The following is a 22,494-nucleotide window of genomic DNA, read 5'->3' on the forward strand; positions in this document are numbered from 1 at the left end:
TACTCATGTACTTAGCCCTTTACATCATGTGTGGTTGATGTATTACCTGGTGAGACTATGACTTGTGTAATTGTTTGGTGAGAATCTGACTTGTCTACACAACAAAAGAACTCCTTGAGAAGAGGAGCTACTATTTGTACATTTGCATTCCAGCCCTAGTTGCGGTGATGAACTCTTGCTATAGTACGTTACAAAGATATGTCATTGATTTGTATGTTGAGTATAGTTGCTTTATTATTTTCACCTGCTGAATTTGCAGAATTTGTCATTCATCATTCATTCAACAAAGCTATATCGAGTTCCTGCAGTGTTAGTCACTGGGCATACAGTAATCAATGTAAACCATCATGTATTACTATACTTGAAGGGCTGTGACCTGGAAAATCACTGATATGTTATTCCAGAAGGAATAAAAGTGAAGATGAACTAAAGGCATATACTTTAAAATAATGGACTTTTTAATAATCATTGTAGCACAAACAGAAATTTTTGCTAATGAATTATCCAATTAACTTTTCTGAAGCCTAAAATAATTATGCTATCATTTCTTTTGCATATGAATAACTTCTGTTTGTATTAATCCTTGATGCATTTACATCTCTGCCCAAATGATATGACATTCCTATCTAGTAGGGAAGGATATTTATTAGCTTATTCTTCTCTAGATTGATACTACTGATTCTTTTAGGAAAAGAGAGTAATTCCTAAAGTTACAAACCCAGGCTAACAGTGTTCTCACAAAACATCTTGTAATAGCTTCATGTGCTATAGGGAATCTTTTTTGTTTAAAAAGTGCTCCCTTTCTATAATCACTTTTTGGCTGTGGAATTCCTGAAACATTGTGTTTTGGTTATTCTGAAAAATTCTGAATCTTCCCTAATACCTTTAGTAATAAAATAGGACCTGATAAAAATCATGAAGTGTCTTTGAATCTGGCTGAATATCTAGACTTAATGAGTGTTTAACGCTCCACATCAACCTGCAAAGACACCTGGTGAAGCACGTTTGTGTACTTCTCAAAAAAACCCTGTCCTGTTCCATACTTTAATCAATGACTAAACAACATAGAAGGCATCTACATAGTGTTTTCATATGACATAAGCCCAAAAAGGATGGCTTCCACTACATATGCCTGCGATCATGATTCAGAATGACTTCAGTAGGCTGCAATGCTGGATGGAAACCAACAAGATGAAGTTGAGCAAGGAATAAGTGTACATTTCTGCTTTTAGATTCAAAAGGCAATTGCGCAATTACAGGATGGGGAGCAACTGAGCTTGGCAGCAGTTCATGTGACTAAAGGCTTAATGTGAACCAATAGTAGGAAGTGGTGGCTAAAAAAGAATGAATATAGCTGTGTGCTTCCTCAGTAGAAATATTAATAGTCACTGTACTCTGCACTGACCACACTGCATCGGGAATAATCTGTTTCATTCTGTGCACCTTCAGGAGAGACTTTGACAAAGCAGAGTAGCTACTAAGAGGGTGTTGAATCCAATCCAAGATACATTTACTAGACTCCTGTTTTAGGCAGGCAATGTGCTAACCAGGGCAGGCAATAAAGATACAAAGAGACATTGCCAGTCTCTAGGCCCAAGCAGTTGAAAATTTAAATAGAGAGCCAGACAGGTACACTCATGACTATAAAACAAAGCACCCCATGAAACCAAGAAGCACAAAGAAAGTGTTGTGGGAATTCGGGGGCTGGGCTAGTGGTCAGATTTCCACAGGAAATGAGGACGAGAGCAGAGGAAGCCTTAAGAGCAAAGAGACAGAGACAGGAAAACCCAAGCCATGTCTAGGGAATACTGAGAAGTCTGGGTTGCCTGGCAGAATAGGGTAGACCTGGGTAGGAAATGAAGCTTAAAAAAGATTTGGGCCAGAGTGTGAGGACGTTAACCAGTAGGCAGTGGGAGGCATTACAGGTTGGTGAGCATCTGGAAATAATGACACATGAGGATCAGTTGGAGAAATGATGCATATTGAGTCTATAGAAAAGAAGACCAAAGTCCCCTGGTAAACATATATCAGACTTGCTTTGGGTTCCTCCAGAAACAAAAGTGTATCTCAAAGGGAAAGGGTTAAAAGGAATGAGATTTTAGATTTCTAAGCAGTTTTTTTGTTGTTGTTGTTTGTTTGTTTGTTTAATCAAAGCTGCCCAATGGTGAAGATTTACCATAGAAGATTGTGAGGACCATTGCGGTGGGACTCAGAGAAAGTTTGGTAACTGACACTCTAAATAGAGTTGGGGGAGGAATGCTGCAGCTTCACCAAGTGGCCTGGGCATTCTAGGGATTACCCATGGCCATTGCAATGTGTGATTATCCATGGTTGAGGTTTTTTTCTTTCTTCTTTGACTTCAGACATCCATTAGTATGTCATTTTCTGAATAAAGCCACCATGTTATGACTCTCCAGTTCAATGAGGGATGTCAAACTAACTCCAGTGCAGGTCCCAGGGCTGTGACAGTAGCCACTCACCATGACTGTGGCACTTTACAACTTACCCATTTTTTTTTTTTTTTTTTTTTTACTGTGATATATGGCTTCCTTTCAAACATGATTTTAAGGAGATACTGTCACAATTCCACATTGAGTAGATCAAATGCAAATCAATGATTGACACCAGTCTAGTGTGAAGAAGAATTTGTTTTATAGAAAATCTCCAAGACAGCAAGCATAGTGATCAAACAGTGGGCTCTGTAGTTGGAGAGACTTCAGATGCCAGCAATGCCACTTACTAGCTGTGTGATCCTGAGTGAGGGACTTAACCTCCTTGTTTCCTAATCCATAAATGCAGAGTGACCATTGTTAGCCCCCACCTTGAAGGGTTGTTAGGAGGGTAAAGGAGGTGAAGCACTCAGCACAGTGCCTGGCAGTAGGCTCTAATTTGACTGAGTTCTTATGGTTTACAGTGGTGTTTAGTATGGTTTTCAGAGCTAAAAATACTTTTTAAAAAACAAAAATAAAAACATCACTGTCATCACATGCCACATATTTTTAAGGCATCACATATGTTAACTTATTGAATTCTCAAAAACATCCATTTGCCAAGAGAGTGAGGGGTTACATACCTTGACCAGTCACAAGCTAATAAGTGGGAAAGCCAGGATTCAAGCCAAGCAGCCCTGGGGTTCACGCTGATGACAACCATTTCCTTCCAATTCCTACCAACACATTTCCGTTTTCCTCCGATTCCATTCCAAATCACTCTGCTGGATAATTCGATGTGTTTTATTTGTTTAGGCCAGTTTCACAATTTTTTTTTAAGTTCTATTGACTGTAAAAAATATATCAAAGGCTTAATGTTTATGTCCTTTGCCAGAGTATCAAGAAGGTCCTTAATAAATGTTGAAAGAGTACAGGAATAAGTAAAAAAATTTTAATTGTAGGAGTAATTAATAGTCACTTTTAAAAGAAGCACGTTATCCTGAATGTCACTTAACTACCTTACCAACTCATTCCATTATTTGTGATGAGCCATAGTCCTTTGAATCCTTCATTTAAAAATAATGGTTTTGTATCTGACTTATCTTTACCTTATGTGTAGGTATTCTATTCCATACTTCTTTTTAACAACAATGTCCCCAGTTCTATCACTCACTGTCTTTTTAAATCATTTAGTGTGACTATATTTTACTCAAATGTATCTATCCACCAATTGTGTTTGTTCCAAACCCTGGTGACTGTGTCTTCATCACTCACTCTATTCCTAAATTCCAGATTAAACAATTATTTTACCAACCCGTCTCATGCAACTCAGGTCGACCAAATGTTACTTCCACATCCTTTCTCTATACGCCTTCCTAGACCCCTGAAATCTATTCAGGATAAGTGAAGTTTGCTATAAGGGACTGTCCACAGTTTTCTTGCATAATTTTTGGGATTCCTAAATACCCCTTGATTAAAAAAAAAAACATCGGAATATGAAGCTGAGAAGAAACTACATGCATAGGTATTACAAAACTAAAGTAGAATGTGCAGAAACAACTCCCTCCTAGAGAAGGAAGAAAGCTGTACAAGTGTTGTGCCACTCCTTGTGGAATATATCAGCAATTATTCAATTCCATTGCTGCCCTTGGGCCTGGGGCAAAAATGTAGCTTTTCCTGTTTCAAGGGAAGAATGTTCTCTTACAATGGTAACCAGAAACGAGGGAAGATGACCAATTCTAGAGTTTACTACAACAGTGTTTTCACTCTATGTAGTGACTTTGCTTTATTGTTTGACTCTGGTAGCTGAGACAATAATCTCCCACTCCCTAGGTGAGACTATTCCTTTGTAGGAACTATTCTTTTAGATAAGAGCAACCGATGAGCTTTCAAATGCTGAGAAAACTAATCAGAACTCAAAGGGGGTGCAGTTGGCCACAGCCCAAGAACTATGCTGACTGAGATAAAAGCCCCTTCTTAACTTTTCTCCATCCCATCTTCCTTTGCTTTCTCGTCTCCCTTCCTTTCTCTATGTTTTCTCTTTTCTCTTTCTCCTCTTGTCATTCTCTCAACTCTCTCTCCACAATCTTCCCTTTCTCCTCTCCTCAGCCCCAGCTCTATCACCAAAGATTTCATTTTGCCCACTCTCTTTATGGCCAAAGTGTGGACCTGAATTTTTTAAATGTATTTTCTTACATAGTAGATAAGATTCACATCGCTGGATTTAATTTTAAAAATAGACAAAGTGGTGGCTCACGCCTGTAATCTCAGCACTTTGGGAGGTCCAGGAGGGCCGATCACCTGAGGTCAGGAGTGCGAGACCAGACTGGCCAACGTGGCGAAACCCCGTTTCTACTAAAAAATACAAAAATTAGCCAAGCATGGTGGTGGGCAACTGTAATCCCAGCTACTTGGGAGGCTGAGGCAGGAGAATCACCTGAACCTGGGAGGCAGAGGTTGCAGTCAGCTGAGATCACATCACTCCAGTCTGGGCAACAGAGAGAGACTCCATCTCAAAGAAAAAGAAAATAGAAAATAGACAAAGCGAACATGTTTTATTCCCTACTTGCTTTTTTTCTTTAAAGAAATACATCTGTTTGAAAAATCTTAATTTCAGTTTCAAGCAACAAACTTAACCTCAGTCCATTTCAGAGTGCTAAGGTTGGATTCTGGTTCCAGAATCTTTGCAGAGTGTGGATGAGCACAGGTGCGTGTGGCCCTTTTGGCCACAAGAATCTGCTGCTTCCCAGCCTCATGGCTGGGCCTGGAGTCACACTCCTGCTTCGGCTGTTCTTTGGCAAAGCAGGGCCAGATTGCATTGATCTTTAACATTCATATATTGCTTTCAACTTCTATGAGGCTTTCATTTCAATTCCTTTTCTTCTGTGAGGGACAGGCCTTCCATGGGAAGAAAGGGCACCCCTTGAGTCTGACATGCTCTGCAGTCAACTTGAGAAGTCCTTTGGTTAATTTTGGACAGGTCAAGCCTGGTTGTGGAATTCAGCCCCATTTAGCATTCTGCCAGCTAGGAAACGTGCTATCTCGATCATCTTCCCAAGACAGTCATGCGGGAAGGTCTTTTCCCTAACAAGAAACACAATCCAAAGTAAAGACGGCTTTTGTGGAAACTACAAGCTACTCATCCAGTGGTCAGTTGTAAACCATGATTCTTTTGGGATAAAAAGGGAGACAGGCTGGGGCTCTGGCCCTCAAAGAACTTCCTCTCATTAAACCAAAGCAATTTGCTGCTCTCCCCAGGCTCTTACTGTGCGTGAATTCACCTACTTTTCCCGCCACCATCTGCGCTCCTGGTGCTGCTGGTGAACGGGCATCACGGGGAGACAGGGCTTTCCACGTGATAGAGGTTTCTTTCCAAACCCAGGCTTTACAGGTAGATCCAAGGGTGGCTTTCGTCAGCCTGTTGCCCCCACTGCCCAACACACACTTTGCTTTTTGCTGCTATTTTCTGTGGTCCTGGGTTTCTAAATCTTGGCAAGAGGACAGTCATTCCTTTGTGCTCGGCTGTTACAATGAGGTAGCCAAAGAAAGGGTCTTGGTCTGAGGCTGTCAGCTGTTACTAATCACGACTCCCCGGCCCATGGTGGGTCCCGCTCGCCTCTCCCTCTTGCTCTGCTTAGCACACATAAAGAAGATGAATTACTCTCTGGTTCCTCTTCAAAAAAGCATATTGTGCGGCACATTCCAATACTGTGAGCGAAGGATGGGCTCATGTGAAGGGTAAATGGGTATCCAAATCACCTCGCAGCGGGGCTCGCGCCGGCAGCTGTGGCCTCTGAGAAGTGAATTTCAGGGCTGCGCCTTCTGAGAGTTTCCGGCGACCTTGCTGAGAGGGAGAGGAAGTCCCTGCGGTGGGCTCTCTGGCAAACCACATTACTGGAAAGATCGCAGGGCTGTGTTAAGCTGTCATGAGAGTCAACTGAATGGTCAAGACCAGCGTAGAAAGAAATAAAGCTTGACCACTCAGAGGCCGCCACGGGCTGCTTAGCCCGGAGAGGCAGTCTTCATCCCAAAGGTTAAGCCAAAGGGCGCTGGAAGTTCTTTGATGTTAGAAGCAGCAGTGGTGGAAGTTGTGCCTCAGTTTCCTCTCATTACTTCCGAATTAAAGTTCATCCTCAAAGGACGACTGTAGCCAGCGAAAAGGGATTGTCTGCTTAGTTCTATCAGACCGAGGATACAGTGATTTATTTGACTTTTTCTGCCACTAATAACATTGTCTTCGCCACTGATTTTTTTCCACTTAATCTTTCAAAAGAGAATGTTTCTCTTTTCCTTTTCTGCACTTCTTTTTCTTTGTTGTTTTTTATTTTGTTTTTTAAGACGGAATCTCGCTCTGTCCCCCAGGCTGGAGTGCAGTGGCACGATCTCTGCTCCCTGCAACCTCCGTCTCCCAGGTTCGAGCAATTCTCCTGCCTCGGCCTCTCGGGTAGCTGGGATTACAGGCATACGCCACCACGCCCGGTTTTTTGTTTTTTGGTTTTTTTTTTTGTATTTGTAGTAGAGATAGGTTTCCCCATATTGGCCAGGCTGGTCCCGAACTCCCGACCTCAGCCTCCCAAAGTGCTGGGATTACAGGGGTGAGTCACCGCGCCCGGCCCTGCACTTCATTTTCTTAAGGAACACTAGAGCTCGAAGAAAAAGACGTGTTGACAAGTTTTAAGGGTCAAATTTAAAAATCAGTTTCCCTGATAAATTATGTGCCATCACACGTGGCAAATCTGTAAGGAACACTTGGTGTTTTCATGCAATGTAACCTTATAAGGCTAAGCCATGTTATAGGCTAATAAAATGTCATTTGTGATATTATAAACAGCCATAATGAGAAGGAACCTTTGACCAGGGTGAAAACCCATGTGACAATGCTTGTGACTGTGAATTCTGCAAAATAGTTCTCCACTCTTCATGGAGGTGGTTTCATTCTCTTCACCAAGAATCACCGATAAAAGTAAATTGCCTTCTTTGCTCAAAATTCCATAAAGTGAACCTTTCTAAAATGTATTCCCTTGTTACGATGTCCATAAAACTTCTGTTCAGGCGAAATGACCCAATACCAGAGATCAGTATCCTCATTCTGTGGTCTCCACTAGTGAGATGAAGCAAGTTCTTGGGTATGGTGGGCAGTCCAAGATCATAGGAAGCAAAGATGGTAGGAAGGGAAGACAATACATAGTTCATGGTTCCCTTTTGTTGTTGTTGTTGTTGTTTTCAGACGGAGTTTCACTCTTTTTTGCCCAGGCTGGAGTGCAATGGCATGATCTCAGCTCACTGCAACCTCTGCCTCCCAGGTTCAAGGGATTCTCCTGCCTCAGCCTCCCGAGTAGCCAGGATTACAGGCGTGCACCACCACACCTAACTAATTTTGTGTTTTTAGTAGAGACAGGGTTTCACTATGTTGGCCAAGCTGGTCTCGAACTCCTGACCTCAGGTGATCCACACTCCTCAGCCTCCCAAAGTGCTGGGATCACAGGTGTGAGCCACCATGCCCGGCCCATGGTTCCTTTTTAAAGCCTCTACTATTAGCCAAATGGGGGCTTATGCCAGTGTTTGCAAACTTTTTTTTTTTTTTACCAGAAACTACAATAATAAATATATTTTGTATTGCAATCTGGCACTCACACACATACACACAAGGAGCTGAAAAACATTCTCACAAAACAATACTTACCTTTACCACATGTGACCTACTGTGATATTTTCTATTCTCTTTGATTAATTGATGAAAATACTAGTTATGACGTACTAAATTGACTTCATGAAGGCACACATTTAGACCACAGGCCACTCTTTCATTCCCTTCTCTGTATTTCTGTTTTCATTTATTCACTCATTCACCTGTTAACATATGGACAGATAGAGCTATAGCAGTTACTTCTATAGGCCCATCTGCAAGAAGGAAATATGCTAGCAAAAGAGGGAAAATAATATAGGAGTACCAGAGAGAAGGCAAAGGAAGGGAAAGCAATAGGGTGCCCATTCCATGGTGGTGAGTAATAAGTGGAAGTTTTCCAGCCCCCTGGGCTTCCTGAGCAGCTTAGGGCCACCTTGCCGGGAACTCATTCCCAGCTCTGGAAATGAAACTCCGGGTGACGCTGGGTTTGCATTGACACTCTTTCCCCACAAGGTTTGTCTCTTATTGTTCCAGACAGAATGAACCTCATTATTTTGGATTAATTGGGGTAAGATCAACCAAAATTAGTGAGTCAGAATTAAAGAGTGTTTTAAACAAAAGCAACTTTAGAATTTGTAATTCATATAGTAACCCAATCTAAGTGTTAGAAAAAAAAAAAAAAAGCCTGTGGCCTTTATCCAGCATAGCAACAAAAACACTAAGAAGAATGGCTGGTTATTCAAAAAAATGATCATTGAGCCCCTCTCTGTGCAGACACTATGCTAGGCACTGAGGCCACTGCAATGAATAAAACAGATGGTCCTGCTCTCTTGGCACTAAAATTCTGGCAGCAGGAGACATAGAATAAACAAAACTGTCCTTTATCAAGGACATACTTTGTACCATGTAAGTATGTTTTCTCTAATCTTGCAATGTAGGTATTGTAGTTTATTTTCTACATCAGAAATAAGTCTTAGAGGTGAAATAATGCTTTGTGAGCAGTTTGTTTATTATGTACCTGTTTAATGAGTAATAATAACACCTAACATTTGTTGAATGCTTACCATGTGCTGAACACTACTTTAAGTGCTTTCTATATGGAAGCCCCTTTAATGCCAGTGAAAACCCTATGAGGGAGCTTCTATTTTTCCCATTCTACAGAGGAGGAAACTGAGGCTTGGAGAAGCCACATGGTACCAGAGCCAAAAGTAGAATCCAGGTATTCTAACGTCAGAGTCTGAACTCTTAACCACTGTGCCACTGTGTCTTTTAGATTACATTCTAAGGTTATCACCGGCTTACTAACTGCGATGCAAAATTGTGACATAATCATTCTTTACTAACAATTTGGTATCTAACTTTTAAAGATTTGTCTTCAGTTCCAGAACCCTTCGAATCGTAGCACTTTGCAGTGTTTTTACAAGCTAGTCTATAAAGGGGCCACAAGAAAATATTTTTGTGCAGAAAAACAATGTAGTTCTGGCTAGAGAGAGATTTGAAGTGACTTTCTTTGTGCTCCCTCACCACCCCTCACTGCCTTTCCTGGGTGAGTTTTTTCACCCTCCTCCTCACTCTCTTCCTAGGATGGCAGTGTACCCTGGCCCCAGCAGTGGGCAGCTGCCTAGGACACAGGGGCCCATTTTTCAATCTGTAATTATGAAGTATATTGTATTTTTAGAGTTTGATTTTCTTATTAAAAAAAAATATTGTATTCACATGAATACCGTACATATTAGCGCTCATCCTTGCTTTCCTTGTAAGTTTGCGCATCTTGAAATTCTAGGAGGGTTGAGAACAGGCGGCTTTCATTAGATGCATGTTTGAGAAACTCATTGTGGAGAAGGAGTACATCTAAAATAAAATAAAAACTGAAACAGAACAATTTTCTTGAATCAGCAGTTGCTGTCACTCTTTTCTGTTCCTCCTGGACCTGGTCCAGTGGCCCTGGAAGAACAATGAAACATCATGGGGATAAGTGGGAAGACAATTCAAAACAGAAGACTGCTTCTCTAGATTTCGTGTTTCAAAACCAGAGACGGGAATTGTTGGGGGAAGTACACTGTTACATGTTAATGTCCAAGTCATAGATTTTCAGCAGACGGGAGAATAAAATCATGCCAATGATGGAAACTTGGGAACTTGACACATTTTATGTTGTCTTTTAATACTTGATTGAATATGTATTTTATTTATCCAAGAAGTCATATTAATTATTATACCAAAACAGATCTAATTTACAATACAGTCTTACAGAGTACCACATAAACATTTATGAAACATTCCCTCTCTGCCCCTAAAATCCCATGAATTTGGTGCATATTTGTTGCGACAAACCAATTGCCAAAAGACTATCTTTATAATTACCCATTTGCTCAAGAAACTCTCTTCCTTTCCTCTCTCTTCCATGTGACTACTGCCTAAAATACTCAGGTGTCTGAAGCAAAGTTTTAATCTTTTGCTTTTTAGAAAGCATCTTATTCCGTCTCCTTCTGAAGCTTAACTCATTGTTGAACAGAAGTAGGTTTGGAGAAATGATTGCTTGCTTGATAAGTGGTTATTTATGGGTAGATTTGTAGAAAAGAAAATAAGACTCAAGTGCTCACAGCAGCCAGCAAATATGCACGGGTCTCCACCCTCCATTAAACATGCTCTGGGCTGTTTTTCTAGGAATGGTGAAGAATTTGCACTGATATTATCAGCTCTCTAGCTAGTCCTTCTTGTGGCCAGTGTTAATCACCTTGATCTTAAAGTAGGTTTAGGGAATGTTGAGTAATTGGACAGAGATTTTTCACAATTATATTCCTCCATAGAATTATCCTCAAGCCAAGTGGCTCATCTTAGCAATTAACTAAAATGCAAGAAAGTTAGAGAAAGTCAGCATGGATAACAAGCAAATGAAACATGGGTGACTCCTGGCTTGTCCATAGAAAGAGAGGTACAGCAGTAAGAATACTGTCTTGGAAATGTGGGTTCAAATCCCGCCACTGCCATTTATTAGCTGTGCAACGCTGGGCAAGTTATTTAACTTCTCTGGTCTCTTGTTTCTTCACCTATAATATAATATCAACAATATCTGCATCATACAATTGTCATGGAATTAAATGACTATTATCATCAATCAAAGATAGGACTTAGTGAGTGAGTCTTTGGACCAGATAAAAGTTAACTCGAAATGTACAAAGCACACAAACAAATGTGTCATTGTAAGTGAAAGAGCCATGACGGTACTTTAACAATAGTACAATATAGTATTTCTTTGGATTTCAGGGGGATCTTGGTTCTGTAGGCGGGTTGTTTTCGTATTAAAGATGTCATGATGTCTTGAATTGGGCTAGTTTAGCTAAGCCCAGATCAAATGAAGAAAAAGAAGCTAGTTAAGATCATTATCTTTACCACTTGCTCTGGAATGTGTTTCTCAAATATGTGTTTAGATGAATGCATGACTGTCATAACACACTCCCACAATTACGTACATACCAAAGTAACTTTCTATCTCCCCATCACCCCAGTGCTCTTTTTTCCCATATATTTTAAAGTGATAAGGCTCAATGTAAACTTCCTCCTTCCCAAACATTTAGGGCAGTTCCTGCCAAGCGCCCCGTTCTACAAAGTGATTTAGTACTTTAACTTCGCTCCAGACACTCTGACATCTCTGGTTAGTCTCTGGTGTAAAGGTTAGTCTCTCATATTTCTTGAGGTTGGGTAAAGGAAATGGTCACAGAGTTTAGGTGAGGGTGGGGAAAGTGATGCCCTGCTCATTTGGGGTTTTATCTTCTAGAGTTCTTCCTCCATTTTCCTGATGCCACCAGTATTAAGGCCATTGTGTGTGAACAGATTGTACACATCAGTCCTGCTGTTCCCTGATGACAGTGTACCACCTTGTTCCTGGTGGTCTCATTCGTTTTACAAGCCAGGGTACCTGGAACAGAGGTGGTAGAGGTGGTCAAGTAACTCTGTATGGGACTTCGATCCTCCTTTAAGGGAAGGACCTACATGGAGATGTGATTAATGAATATACTTCCCTTACCTTTCTTGGCTAAAACAATAGCAGCTGTTGTTTTTATTATCTTTCAAAGGATAAGGGCCAATATGCAGAGGTGGCCTCTCATTTGATGATTGATTCTCCTTCTGTGCCTTTTGGGAAAAAAAATGCCTTGATGGTTGTCTTTAGCTATTTAGAATTAGAAAGTATGAAGAAAATGCTTTCATATAGGTTTTTACTTTAAACATGTTTTAAAAACCTATAAACTTTATTTTCTAGAGTCAACAGCCCTGTAGCTGTGGGTACTGGGATAACTTTCCCTATCCCTCTCCCCATGGTGTGAGAAAGGACATATAAGCCTCATCCTTTGTTTGCCACTTTGGTTTCCAGTGCTCTGCCTTGACCACTTAGCACTCTCTCCGAATAGCTGTAGGTCGAGAATAGTGGGCAGGAGCGTCAGAGAAGAGTTGGCGTGAGAACGGAACAGCACCACAAAATAGAACGCGAGAGGGAAAAAAGCATCTCGGAGGAAGAAAATACTGCCGCCTGGTACTCCCTGGTACTCAGAGATATCCGGCGTATTGTGCTTACACCACTCGCCGGTTCCACAGGGAGAGAGCCGGAAGAATTGCAGGCTTTGGTGGTGACAAGTTCAGGCACTCATGGGAAAGAGAGTGGGCCCCTTCTGAGAGAAATCATTTTGAGCACAGCCAAGCCAAGATATTTTCAGATGTGATTCAGACCTGAGAATGAAACTGCTGGGGGATGGGATACTTCGGTTGGGAACAGATTAGCCCATTTTTAACATAGTTGAAGTGTTGAAGTGGTGCCATCCTAACAAATGAATACTTAGCCCCTGGTTTCGAGAAAGTGGCCCAGGATAAAAGAGGCTAAGTGCATGGCATCAAAGCCAAAGCTGGCCTCCTTATCTGTGGGAGCTACGGTTGGTTTTCTCAGAGGCAGAAAGTGCACTGAACCTAGTTACGTAAGACCCGAGTTCAAGTTCCCACTCCATTCCACTTCGTGTTAAATCCTTTAGACTGTTACTTAATTGCTTTTTAATCTGTATTATAGATTGTTCAAAATAAGAACATATGAAATACTAAGGGCTTATAATGAAAATTATAAGTGATACGTTTCAAATACAAATGAAATTATAAAATGAAGGTCATGGCTTCAATTTCCACTTAAGCTAATTACCTTTATATTAAGATTTTTGAGCAAACCCAACCAGTTATCTGGCAATTGTAGACACCATTTTTATCAGTACTTTACTTTCTAAATATGCAAATATTTAGAGTTTGCACAACCTGTACATATGTTTGTGTGAACAGGGCCACTAGCTAAATATTAAACCACCATTAGAATTTTATACTCATTACTGAAATACAGTATAACCTTTTAATACATTTGTGGAAACACCATTTTAAATTGTTTTTAAAAAACTCAATTAACTGTAATTGGATTACACTATAATTGGATTTTAGTGGGATTGGGGAGGATAAAGAATGAAGAAAAGTGAAGATACAGCTAATAAAACAGAAGAGCTCATATTAATAGAGATAATTTAATCTTTTGAGAGTTTTGTGTCTTTTCCAATAGTTTCTCAGTCGAAAATGCATCAAACTGTGTTCCATTAGCTACAGCCATTAGGAAAATCTTAAAAGTCATGCCTCCTTTTTTCTCTAGGATGACACCTTGCCTGAGGCAGACTTTGAAGATGTCTTGAAAATGAGGGAAAGAGGGATGTTTAGCATGAGATGAGGCATCTCAGACCTGTGGGACAAAGTAGAAGAAGACAGGGTACAAGAATGAGAACTGTGCCACGATAATTTTTAAAAATTTTTTGATTGGATGAGATGAAATAGCAGAGAAACTATTTGAGAACCTTATAACCCAATGTCTACTTTAAATGCAAATTGAAGATAGATCAGCGGGTGATCAGAATAATAGCTTAAATTGTACATTAAAACTTTAAAAAAAAGACTCCCAAATACATACATAAAATAATTCCTTTGAAAGAATTTAATGGCAGTTAATCTGTGTGTGAATCACCACAGTGCTTGAACTTGAAGTAAACTTAGATTATCCTGCCAGAAAAATGTTTTAAGTATTTCTTTACACACACATGCACACAGGCACACTCACACACACACTACTCACACTCGTAGCTTCCCCAACTAGTGGTAACCTAGGAAAGAATCTGATGCACTTTCAGACCATTAGAGAACAGTATTGATTTGGCCACGTGAAATCAACTCCTGGGGCAGAAAATGAGTGACTGCATGTTCACTGACACCGCTGATGCCTCACCATTGTAGCCTCGGCCTTTTTCCTTCACCTTGTAAAATTTGGGTCCAGGTTCTCACAATATGTACGAAATCCCATTGCTGGGTGGGATGAGGGTAGGGGAGTATAAAGGAAATGCTGTTCCCATTGTCTTCCACTGCAGAATTCCCTGGACTGACTTCCTGAAAATCTTCTGTTTGCCTCCACCAGGAATGGCAGCCCTAGATAGTAAGGCATCAGGGAAGATGGGAATGCGAGCTGTAGTCTATTATATGACTACCACCATCATTGCTGTGGTGATTGGCATAATCATTGTCATCATCATCCATCCTGGGAAGGGCACAAAGGAAAACATGCACAGAGAAGGCAAAATTGTACGAGTGACAGCTGCAGATGCCTTCCTGGACTTGATCAGGTATGTCCTTGCAAGCCCGTCCTTTGGGGTGTATTTTCACCATCCAGATCCTCTTACTGGGAAGCTAATCAAACCCTGGAAGGGGTGTCTGACTGAACCAGCCTTGCCAGGCTTGAAATGAAGGTCATATATCTTTACTTCTTTCTTATAGAAATTGAAGGAAGGATCCATTTTCTGATCTTGTATGAGAAAGGCAAAAAGAGCAAGGAGAAGATATGAATTTTGAGAACCTTGCCTTTAGGATTCAGAATCTGGTCACTGAGCTCTCTCAACTATGCAGCTCACCTTGGAATTTTAATAATTCTTAACCTATTTTTCTTAAGTGCTGTTCTTTAAGGCTAGTTTTTATTCAACTATGCCCTATTCTTTGGACCCTTCTGATTTAGAACTTGTGATCAGTATCATTGCCCACCATGCACAACGCATTATACACAATCTGGTTCCAGAGGGACTTTAGAGATCATTTTGCCAAACCTGTCCCAAGGTTTTCCTTTCATAATATTTGTGGAGAAAGAATTTGGCAGGTCTGTAATAAAAGAATAAAGGATGGTTTCTTTAGCATTGTTTTACGTACAAACCATACATTGATTACAGATGAGTCTTATCTACTACTTGAAGCAGACTTGGTAATAGAGTCAGCCTTATGTAGAACTGTGAAGTAAGTCAAAATTCAATCCTGGCACCTTCCTGCTTCCTCTCCCCTACACACCTGCCCTTGCTCAGTCAGGTCCTGGCAGGAAGCATACCACATACTCAAAAGGAACCTTGAAGAAGGTTTGCCAAGGTGCAGGCAGCCTTAAAGGAACCTACCAAGGATGGTGAGGCCCCAAAGCACTAACAGTAAGAAACTATTTTGTTACCACCCTTAGCTATGAAGGAGCAAAAGAAAGGAGGTGTTATGGAACCCAGAAAGAGCTATAGCCTCGGGAGGGAAGGGCCTCAGGAACCCTAAATAGAGGAAGGAAGCTGCCACCAAATCTGCCAAAGAGAGCTCTAGGAGAATATAGACTCCCTCTGCCCTGTGATCTGTTAGTGCATGTCACTAGACAAATCCAATAGGAGTAGGAAGCCAGAGGGCAAGAGAACCCATGTGTTGTGGTCCACAGAGGCCAGGCTCCCAGGGCACAGACAGAATGGAGAGTGAATCTAGAAGGACAAAGGAAAGCTATCTCATAATAGGCTCTAGATCCCCCATCTGCTTAGCATTCCCCCACCGTTTAGTCCCTCCCAGCCTGTTTTCCCAAAGACTAGCTATTTCCTCCCAGCTTTTCAGCTAACTTACCTGCAGAGTGACTGGGCTGTCAATTCTAGATACCTGTGTAAAAGGCCCATTCCCCATTGATCATCTGAAGGAAATTCCTCCATTGCATCTCAAGGAATGGGGCTGTGGCAGGTAAAGTCAAGAGACGTTTGGGGAGCAGAGGGTACCTTCAGCAGCACCTCTCAATTCCAACCATGGGTGACTTTCTACCATCTCTATGTATGTAAACCCTGCCCAAGGGGCCTCTTCTTCAAAGTCCTTTTTCAGGGAGTTAATCACAATGATCTGCATGTATCAAGCCACCCTGTAACATTACTCCATGCCAAGCTGACATTCAATAGCTATGTTTTTATTTAGTTCATACAATTAATTAAGGCTTTTCACTATTTCTTCATGAACTTTACCCTCAGATCGTTTAGATTAGAAGTATTTTATTATATTACATTTTCTTTCCCTATAATTTTTACTCCTTGTTTGAAGAATTAGAATCTCATCATCCCCAGTCTGATTGATCCATCAGAAGACTGTGTTTCTGCCCTGCCTTGCTCCAGTGACAAATGTATCCTGCTCACAATCAATCACTTGGTTTGAGCATGTATCCTGGAATCTTCTGAATGCACATTTCTATCAAGGTTGATGGCAACAACCCCATAGATAGATAAGAAGGAAAAGAAAACAGGATGGTCTAGTAGGAAGAAAGGGACAAACGTTTATAATATTAAAATATAACTTTGGTAACATGCAACTGCTGGAATCTTGAGCTTGAGATAACTGCCGGGTCATGTCTCCTTCTCCCACAGTCTTTCATCTTGGAGCCCTAATGATAGTTTAATCCAATCTCCTCTTTAAGAGATAAGTCAACTGAGATATAAATGGGTGCCATGACTTGGCCAGGGTCACACAGCTGATGACAGACTTCCCAGCCAGAGTGTTGTCCCTCACTCTACTGCCTACAAACATAAACACTGCTTTGACACAGTCTCTGAAGAAGTAACAAATCCTGCCACATGGGCTTCAAGTTCAAATTTTGCAGGTCATCTCTCCATTGGCTACCAAAGAGCTGCAGAAGCTTTAGCAATTCAGTGCCAAACCCCCGTTCCCCAGAATGCCTTTGGGAGACTTTTGGAGAACAAAATTCCATAGGCTGACCATGGCTTTTGATTCAAAACATTTGGTTCCTAGACACATGGCACAATAACCAAAATGACCACTGCTGAACAATACCTTAGTTAGCCAGAAAGCTAACGATAAAAGTCATTTCCATTCTTTGATTATTCCTAGCAGCAGAGTTTTTAATAAGATAATGGCTGAATTAAGAACCCCATTGGCTGACAAGAGGATAAATGAGTCGAGTTTGGACTCCCCTGAAAATATAAACTACATGGGCCACACTTAGGGAGGACCATATATTCCTTTTCAAGTCGTAAAATCCACTAACATTTTTCTTTTTCCATTTGTTGCTTGGTTCAATGCAATCTTTACCCTACACACAATGAAACAGAATTTAAGGAGCAAACTTATTACTTGGAAAATTTTGCAAGTGACTATTATTTTCTTTGCAGGAACATGTTCCCTCCAAATCTGGTAGAAGCCTGCTTTAAACAGGTAAACACTCTACAGACATTAACTCACCTTTGAAATTCCTCTTTTTTATACCAAACCAGGTGGGACCCTCTTTCCCCCCTCATTTCTCTGCTATAAGAAACACTTCTCTTGTCAACCAGATTAAAAACATTAGTGTTTTCTAGAAATTTTTTTGGGAGGAGATGGTCTTACCTTGTATTGAAGGCTTAGTAGTTGCCAGACACTGTGTGTCTTGCATACAAATAGCTCATTGAGTCTGCTATTGTTAAGAAGGCTAATCACAAGACCCTCCCCCCTTCCTATCCCCCAACTCCCTGCTGGCAAAAGCCCATCAACCAAGCAAACACCAATATAAAATATATTTATAACTTGCCTTAAAGAAGATTAGAGAGATTATTCAGATTTCTGGGTTTGATTTAAATATCAATGTACTGGTTTTTTTTTTTTTTCAAGTCTACCAAGGACCTAATGGACTCTAAAGGAGAGCCAAAGCAGAAAGGAATGGCATCATCACTTATGGAAATCCTGCTATATGCCAAGCACTAACATTTTTTTTAGTCCTCACATAAATACAATAAATATCATTGTCTTCATTTCACTGATGGGGCAGTTCATCTATATGAACTCAAGACAATTATGTATCATGCACAAATTCTCACAAGTAGTAAGTGGCAGACTCCGAATTCAGATTCACTGTGTTGACTCCAAATTCTGTCTGCTTTCTGCTACTCCATTCTGCTTCCAAGAAAGGAATATTCAGGGTGATGAGACCCCGACCTGGAGGCTATAGTGAGGTCCAGCTCCTTTTAGCTCATATGCAAGCAACTCTTGGCTCTGTGTTGTGGATACAAATACCTTTTACTATTAGAAGATAAAATCAATAAAGCTCACTTTAACCTCACTTGAATATAAGAACTTTGTTGCCTAAAATATTAAAAGGGAAACAGACACTCTGGGTTAAATAACACTTCCCAAACATTTCTCCATATGGTGTCAATTCACTCCTGTTGTAATTCCCTAACGCTTCTGCTTAGGATCCGTAAAACAAACCAAACAAAACCCCAACCTAGTAGAAGACTGTGTTTTACACATGTAAGTCTCCCTTTGTTTTTTTTTTCCCTTGTAATAATTTTTAAGACTATTTTTAATATGTAATACATGCACACATTGAAACATTCAAACCAAATTCTTTCTTTTAAAATAAATAAGCCTGAGGCCAAAATCTAACTTTCTTTGTTCAAAAACAACTATAACTATAAATAATAAGTGCCTTTCAATCCAACCAGCCAACTCCAGCACCATGGGGCTGACATTCCAGTAAGTCAGCTGGCCCTGGGTGATATCAAAAATGTTGATTTCCAGATCTTTCAGATAGAAAAAGTGCTGACTTGTGCAGATTGATTGTGTTTGATTTGGATTTGCATTTACAGGATTTTGAAGGGAAAGAAAATCTTTCTCTCCAGGTCTAGTTGGCTTAGACCAGAACTCTAACAAGGTTGCAGTTTCTGTGCATACTGCAGAGTGTAAGGGGAATGCGTTAGAGGCATAAGAAAGGCTGATCAGGATTGAAAATCTACCCTGGACAATCCACAAAATGCATAAGAACCCAATGGAATAAAGAAATTTGAGAGTCGATTGGAATAGATGAATGGGGCCAATTTTTTTGTTGCTTGAAATTACCAGTGCTACTAACTGTTCAGGAATGTGTGCATAGTATTGACAGCTGGCCATGCCTTTGTTTGGGAATAGTTGTTTCCCAGTGGATAAGAAAGTTTTCCATTAACCCTTAGTAAAGAAATGACCAAGCACTTCATATACAGCAGCACTTTCTTCCCCTGGATTCTAGATTCACTCACCATCCATATATTATTACTCTTACTGGTGCTTTCCCTACAATCGCTATCAAGATCAGGAATTCTACTCTCATTAAAATCACAGAGGGATGAGCTTACTTGTTTCATGTGGCCAGCATCTCCTGACTGGGGCATCTATGCAGAAACTGAATAGATGATGGGAAAAAAGACCATCTCTTGAGTTAGAAGTGAAATCCCACTATAGACTTGGAGAAGGTGAGTTGTCCTCACCAACTATTAATCAGGCACCTATTCTTAAGAATTGATAACATCAAGAATGGCTTGGAGACTGGTTGTTTAGGGATTTTTAATTTTTAATACCCACTGAAATCTCTAAACAGGTCTAATCCCTGAAGGGCTTTGTCATTGAGCACCATTAGCAGAAATTAGTACAGTACTTTAAAATTTGCAAGATGTTCTCATACATTCTGTTTGATTATCACAACAACACTGTGAGGTAGAAACAGCACAGTTGTTCTTGTTTCACAGCTGTGGAATATGAGAGAAAGGATACCAGGTGATTTATCTATTATACCATAGCATAATCCCCACAGAAGGGAAGAGGACTATTGTGAATATTTGGGTTTATGGTTTAAAACAAAAATCCCATTATAGTCATTTTATTAGGGTTTCAGAAGAAAGCAAAAGCAGATGCATGTGTTCAGTCGAGCATCTTTAGCTGGATATCTCTTTCCTGTTATCATTTGCTATATATTTGAGTGAGTGTGTGTGTGTGTGTGTGTGTGTCATGATTTGTATGTATTTCAGTATGTGTTTCTGTCTATGTTAAGAAAGTAGTAGGAGTTTGCCACAGATTAAAGAGAGAGAGAAAGAGAGAGAAAGAGACTTTCTATAACACTAGTCTCTGAATACAGAGTAATAAATATCATTTTAGAAAATTTGACAACAGGAAAATATAAAGAAAAAAATAAAAATCACCTTTAATCCTCATTGTGCTTTTTATTTTTAAGTTTAAAACCAACTATGAGAAGAGAAGCTTTAAAGTGCCCATCCAGGCCAACGAAACGCTTGTGGGTGCTGTGATAAACAACGTGTCTGAGGCCATGGAGACTCTTACCCGAATCACTGAGGAGCTGGTCCCAGTTCCAGGATCTGTGAATGGAGTCAATGCCCTGGGTCTAGTTGTCTTCTCCATGTGCTTCGGTTTTGTGATTGGAAACATGAAGGAACAGGGCCAGGCCCTGAGAGAGTTCTTTGATTCTCTTAACGAAGCCATCATGAGACTGGTAGCAGTAATAATGTGGTATGTATTTCCATTTTCTGTATATGTTATATACGAGATGGTTATTGCCATCAACATGTGTTCTGTACTGAGGAAGGTACCACGAGTCAGGATGGCCAATTGCAGTGATCTCACTCTGGTAAGCACAGGAAAATCAATGAACCTCTGGGCCTCTAGAGGCCTTGAACCTATCTGCAAGCCTCTCCTAATAAGTTTGCTTCCTTGTTTTCAAACCCTGTCACCTCCTTTTACCCCAGTGCTGATGGAATCTCATTCCTCGTTTCTCCATTTTTTATCTAGTTTTTCATTCAAGACCTAATTACTGAGTGTCTACTATATGCTAAGCATATAGTGCCAGGCACTGTGGATATAGCACTAAAGAAAACATACAAGGATATTCCAGATCTTACACTCTTTTAAAGGAGACAGACAATAAACAATTCAATCAACCATATGCTTTAGTCACAGGTGCTGTGGAAAAATAAAATAAAATAGCAGGTAACTAGGAGAAGGCACAAAATTTGCCTTGGATGGTGCAGAAAGGCCTCTGAGGAGGTGACATACTTTGTTAAGACCTGAATGAACAGAGGAAGAAGACACACCAAAGTGCCAGAAGAAGGGTGTTTTCAGTAAAGGGAAAAGCAAACGGAGAGGCCCCTTAGGCCATCAGGAAAACTGAGGGCTCCTCATCTGTTTCAGCCCTAAGAAAGAATTGTAAATGGCAGTTCTGCTGCAATGTCTAAAGGATTCACAGGAAGTATTATAAAATGCCAAGTCACAATTTATGACAAAATTTGCTTTAATAAAGTTGACAGCAGGAGACAAAGGAAGAGACTATAAACCCAAGAGGAACATTGACCTTGGAAAGTAAACTTTACCCAACAGGGAGAAAACCCTTTGATTGACTTAGGCTTTCTGTGGAGGTTGCCTCTCTTTCATTCTTTATTTTTAATCCAGGCTCCTCTGCGGCACCTGAAGCAGGAAAGAATCCATTGCTAAGAAAAGCAGTCCCTCACCAACATAATTAAAAATGCGCTTGTCTTTAATGCCACCAAAGCCCAGAGAAATCCATTTTTCAGGAATTTGTACAAGATGGATATGAACTTGGGCACAAAGACAGATCAGAATGTGGTCTCCACGGGAGCCCCCACTTGGAAGGCTCCTTTGAAGTCCTGGCAGGAACGAAAGTGGACATTTCTCTTCATATTATTAAATGCCTCCACCTTTCACCTCTTTTATGAAAGAAGCCCATTCAAGGCCCCTGAATGAATCTCACATGCAGCTTGTCTAGCAGTACATTCGCCTGCACATTCAATGCTCAGTTACTATATTTCTGAAAACAGGTATTCCTATGATTTCCTGGCCTGGGTTCTCAAAGGACTTTTGAAAGAAGCATTATATTTTTCAATTTGAAACAAGTCCTCCATAGTTGCCAGGAGACCCTTCTCCTTAAGTGTGATTGGCTTCTCTGTGTTTGGTAATGTGAGTTTGGTTGTAGTTTCCTGCACATATGAAACAAAGAGAAGGGAAATCCAGGCAGCGAGGTCTTTAAGCAACCTCTGGGTTATTTCAACTTGTAGAAGTCATTTTGAGTCTCAGTTGCTTTTTCTTGCATTGTCTGCAGGAGGAAAGCTCACAATGGCAGTAGCAGCCTGTGGGGAACAATGACTTCATTAGAACACCTATAACCTGATTGTGGTAGTACATACATGCACATTATTAAGTTTAATCATGAATTTACTTTATGGACATCTTCTATTTATGGCAAGCAGTACTAGATTTTCATTTGCACTATAACAAAATTTTCTTTTA

General features: G+C 40.4%; 1 protein-coding gene and 1 long non-coding RNA gene across 6 annotated transcripts in view; one reads left to right on the forward strand and one right to left on the reverse strand.

The window, feature by feature from the left end:
• SLC1A3 (solute carrier family 1 member 3) overlaps window positions 1–22,494 on the forward strand; it is an 84,105-nt gene that overhangs the window by 51,990 nt on the left and 9,621 nt on the right. For 4 of the 5 annotated variants that reach the window (XM_025389348.1, XM_025389349.1, XM_025389350.1 and 1 more), the window contains 3 exons: window positions 14,537–14,741; window positions 17,565–17,607; window positions 20,411–20,703. In XM_025389348.1, coding sequence (XP_025245133.1) covers window positions 14,537–14,741; window positions 17,565–17,607; window positions 20,411–20,703 — 541 coding nt within the window. The remainder of the gene's footprint in view (window positions 1–14,536; window positions 14,742–17,564; window positions 17,608–20,410; window positions 20,704–22,494) is intronic. The other variant, XM_025389352.1, reaches the window with a different exon arrangement.
• On the reverse strand, window positions 9,402–12,233 carry LOC112626939. The gene is made up of 2 exons (XR_003119991.1): window positions 12,083–12,233; window positions 9,402–9,999 (listed from the first exon to the last, which is right to left on the reverse strand). It is a non-coding gene; the product is annotated as an uncharacterized LOC112626939 (long non-coding RNA).

The sequence above is a fragment of the Theropithecus gelada genome, chromosome 6 (assembly GCF_003255815.1).
Source record: "Theropithecus gelada isolate Dixy chromosome 6, Tgel_1.0, whole genome shotgun sequence".
Taxonomy (NCBI): Eukaryota; Metazoa; Chordata; class Mammalia; order Primates; family Cercopithecidae; genus Theropithecus; species Theropithecus gelada.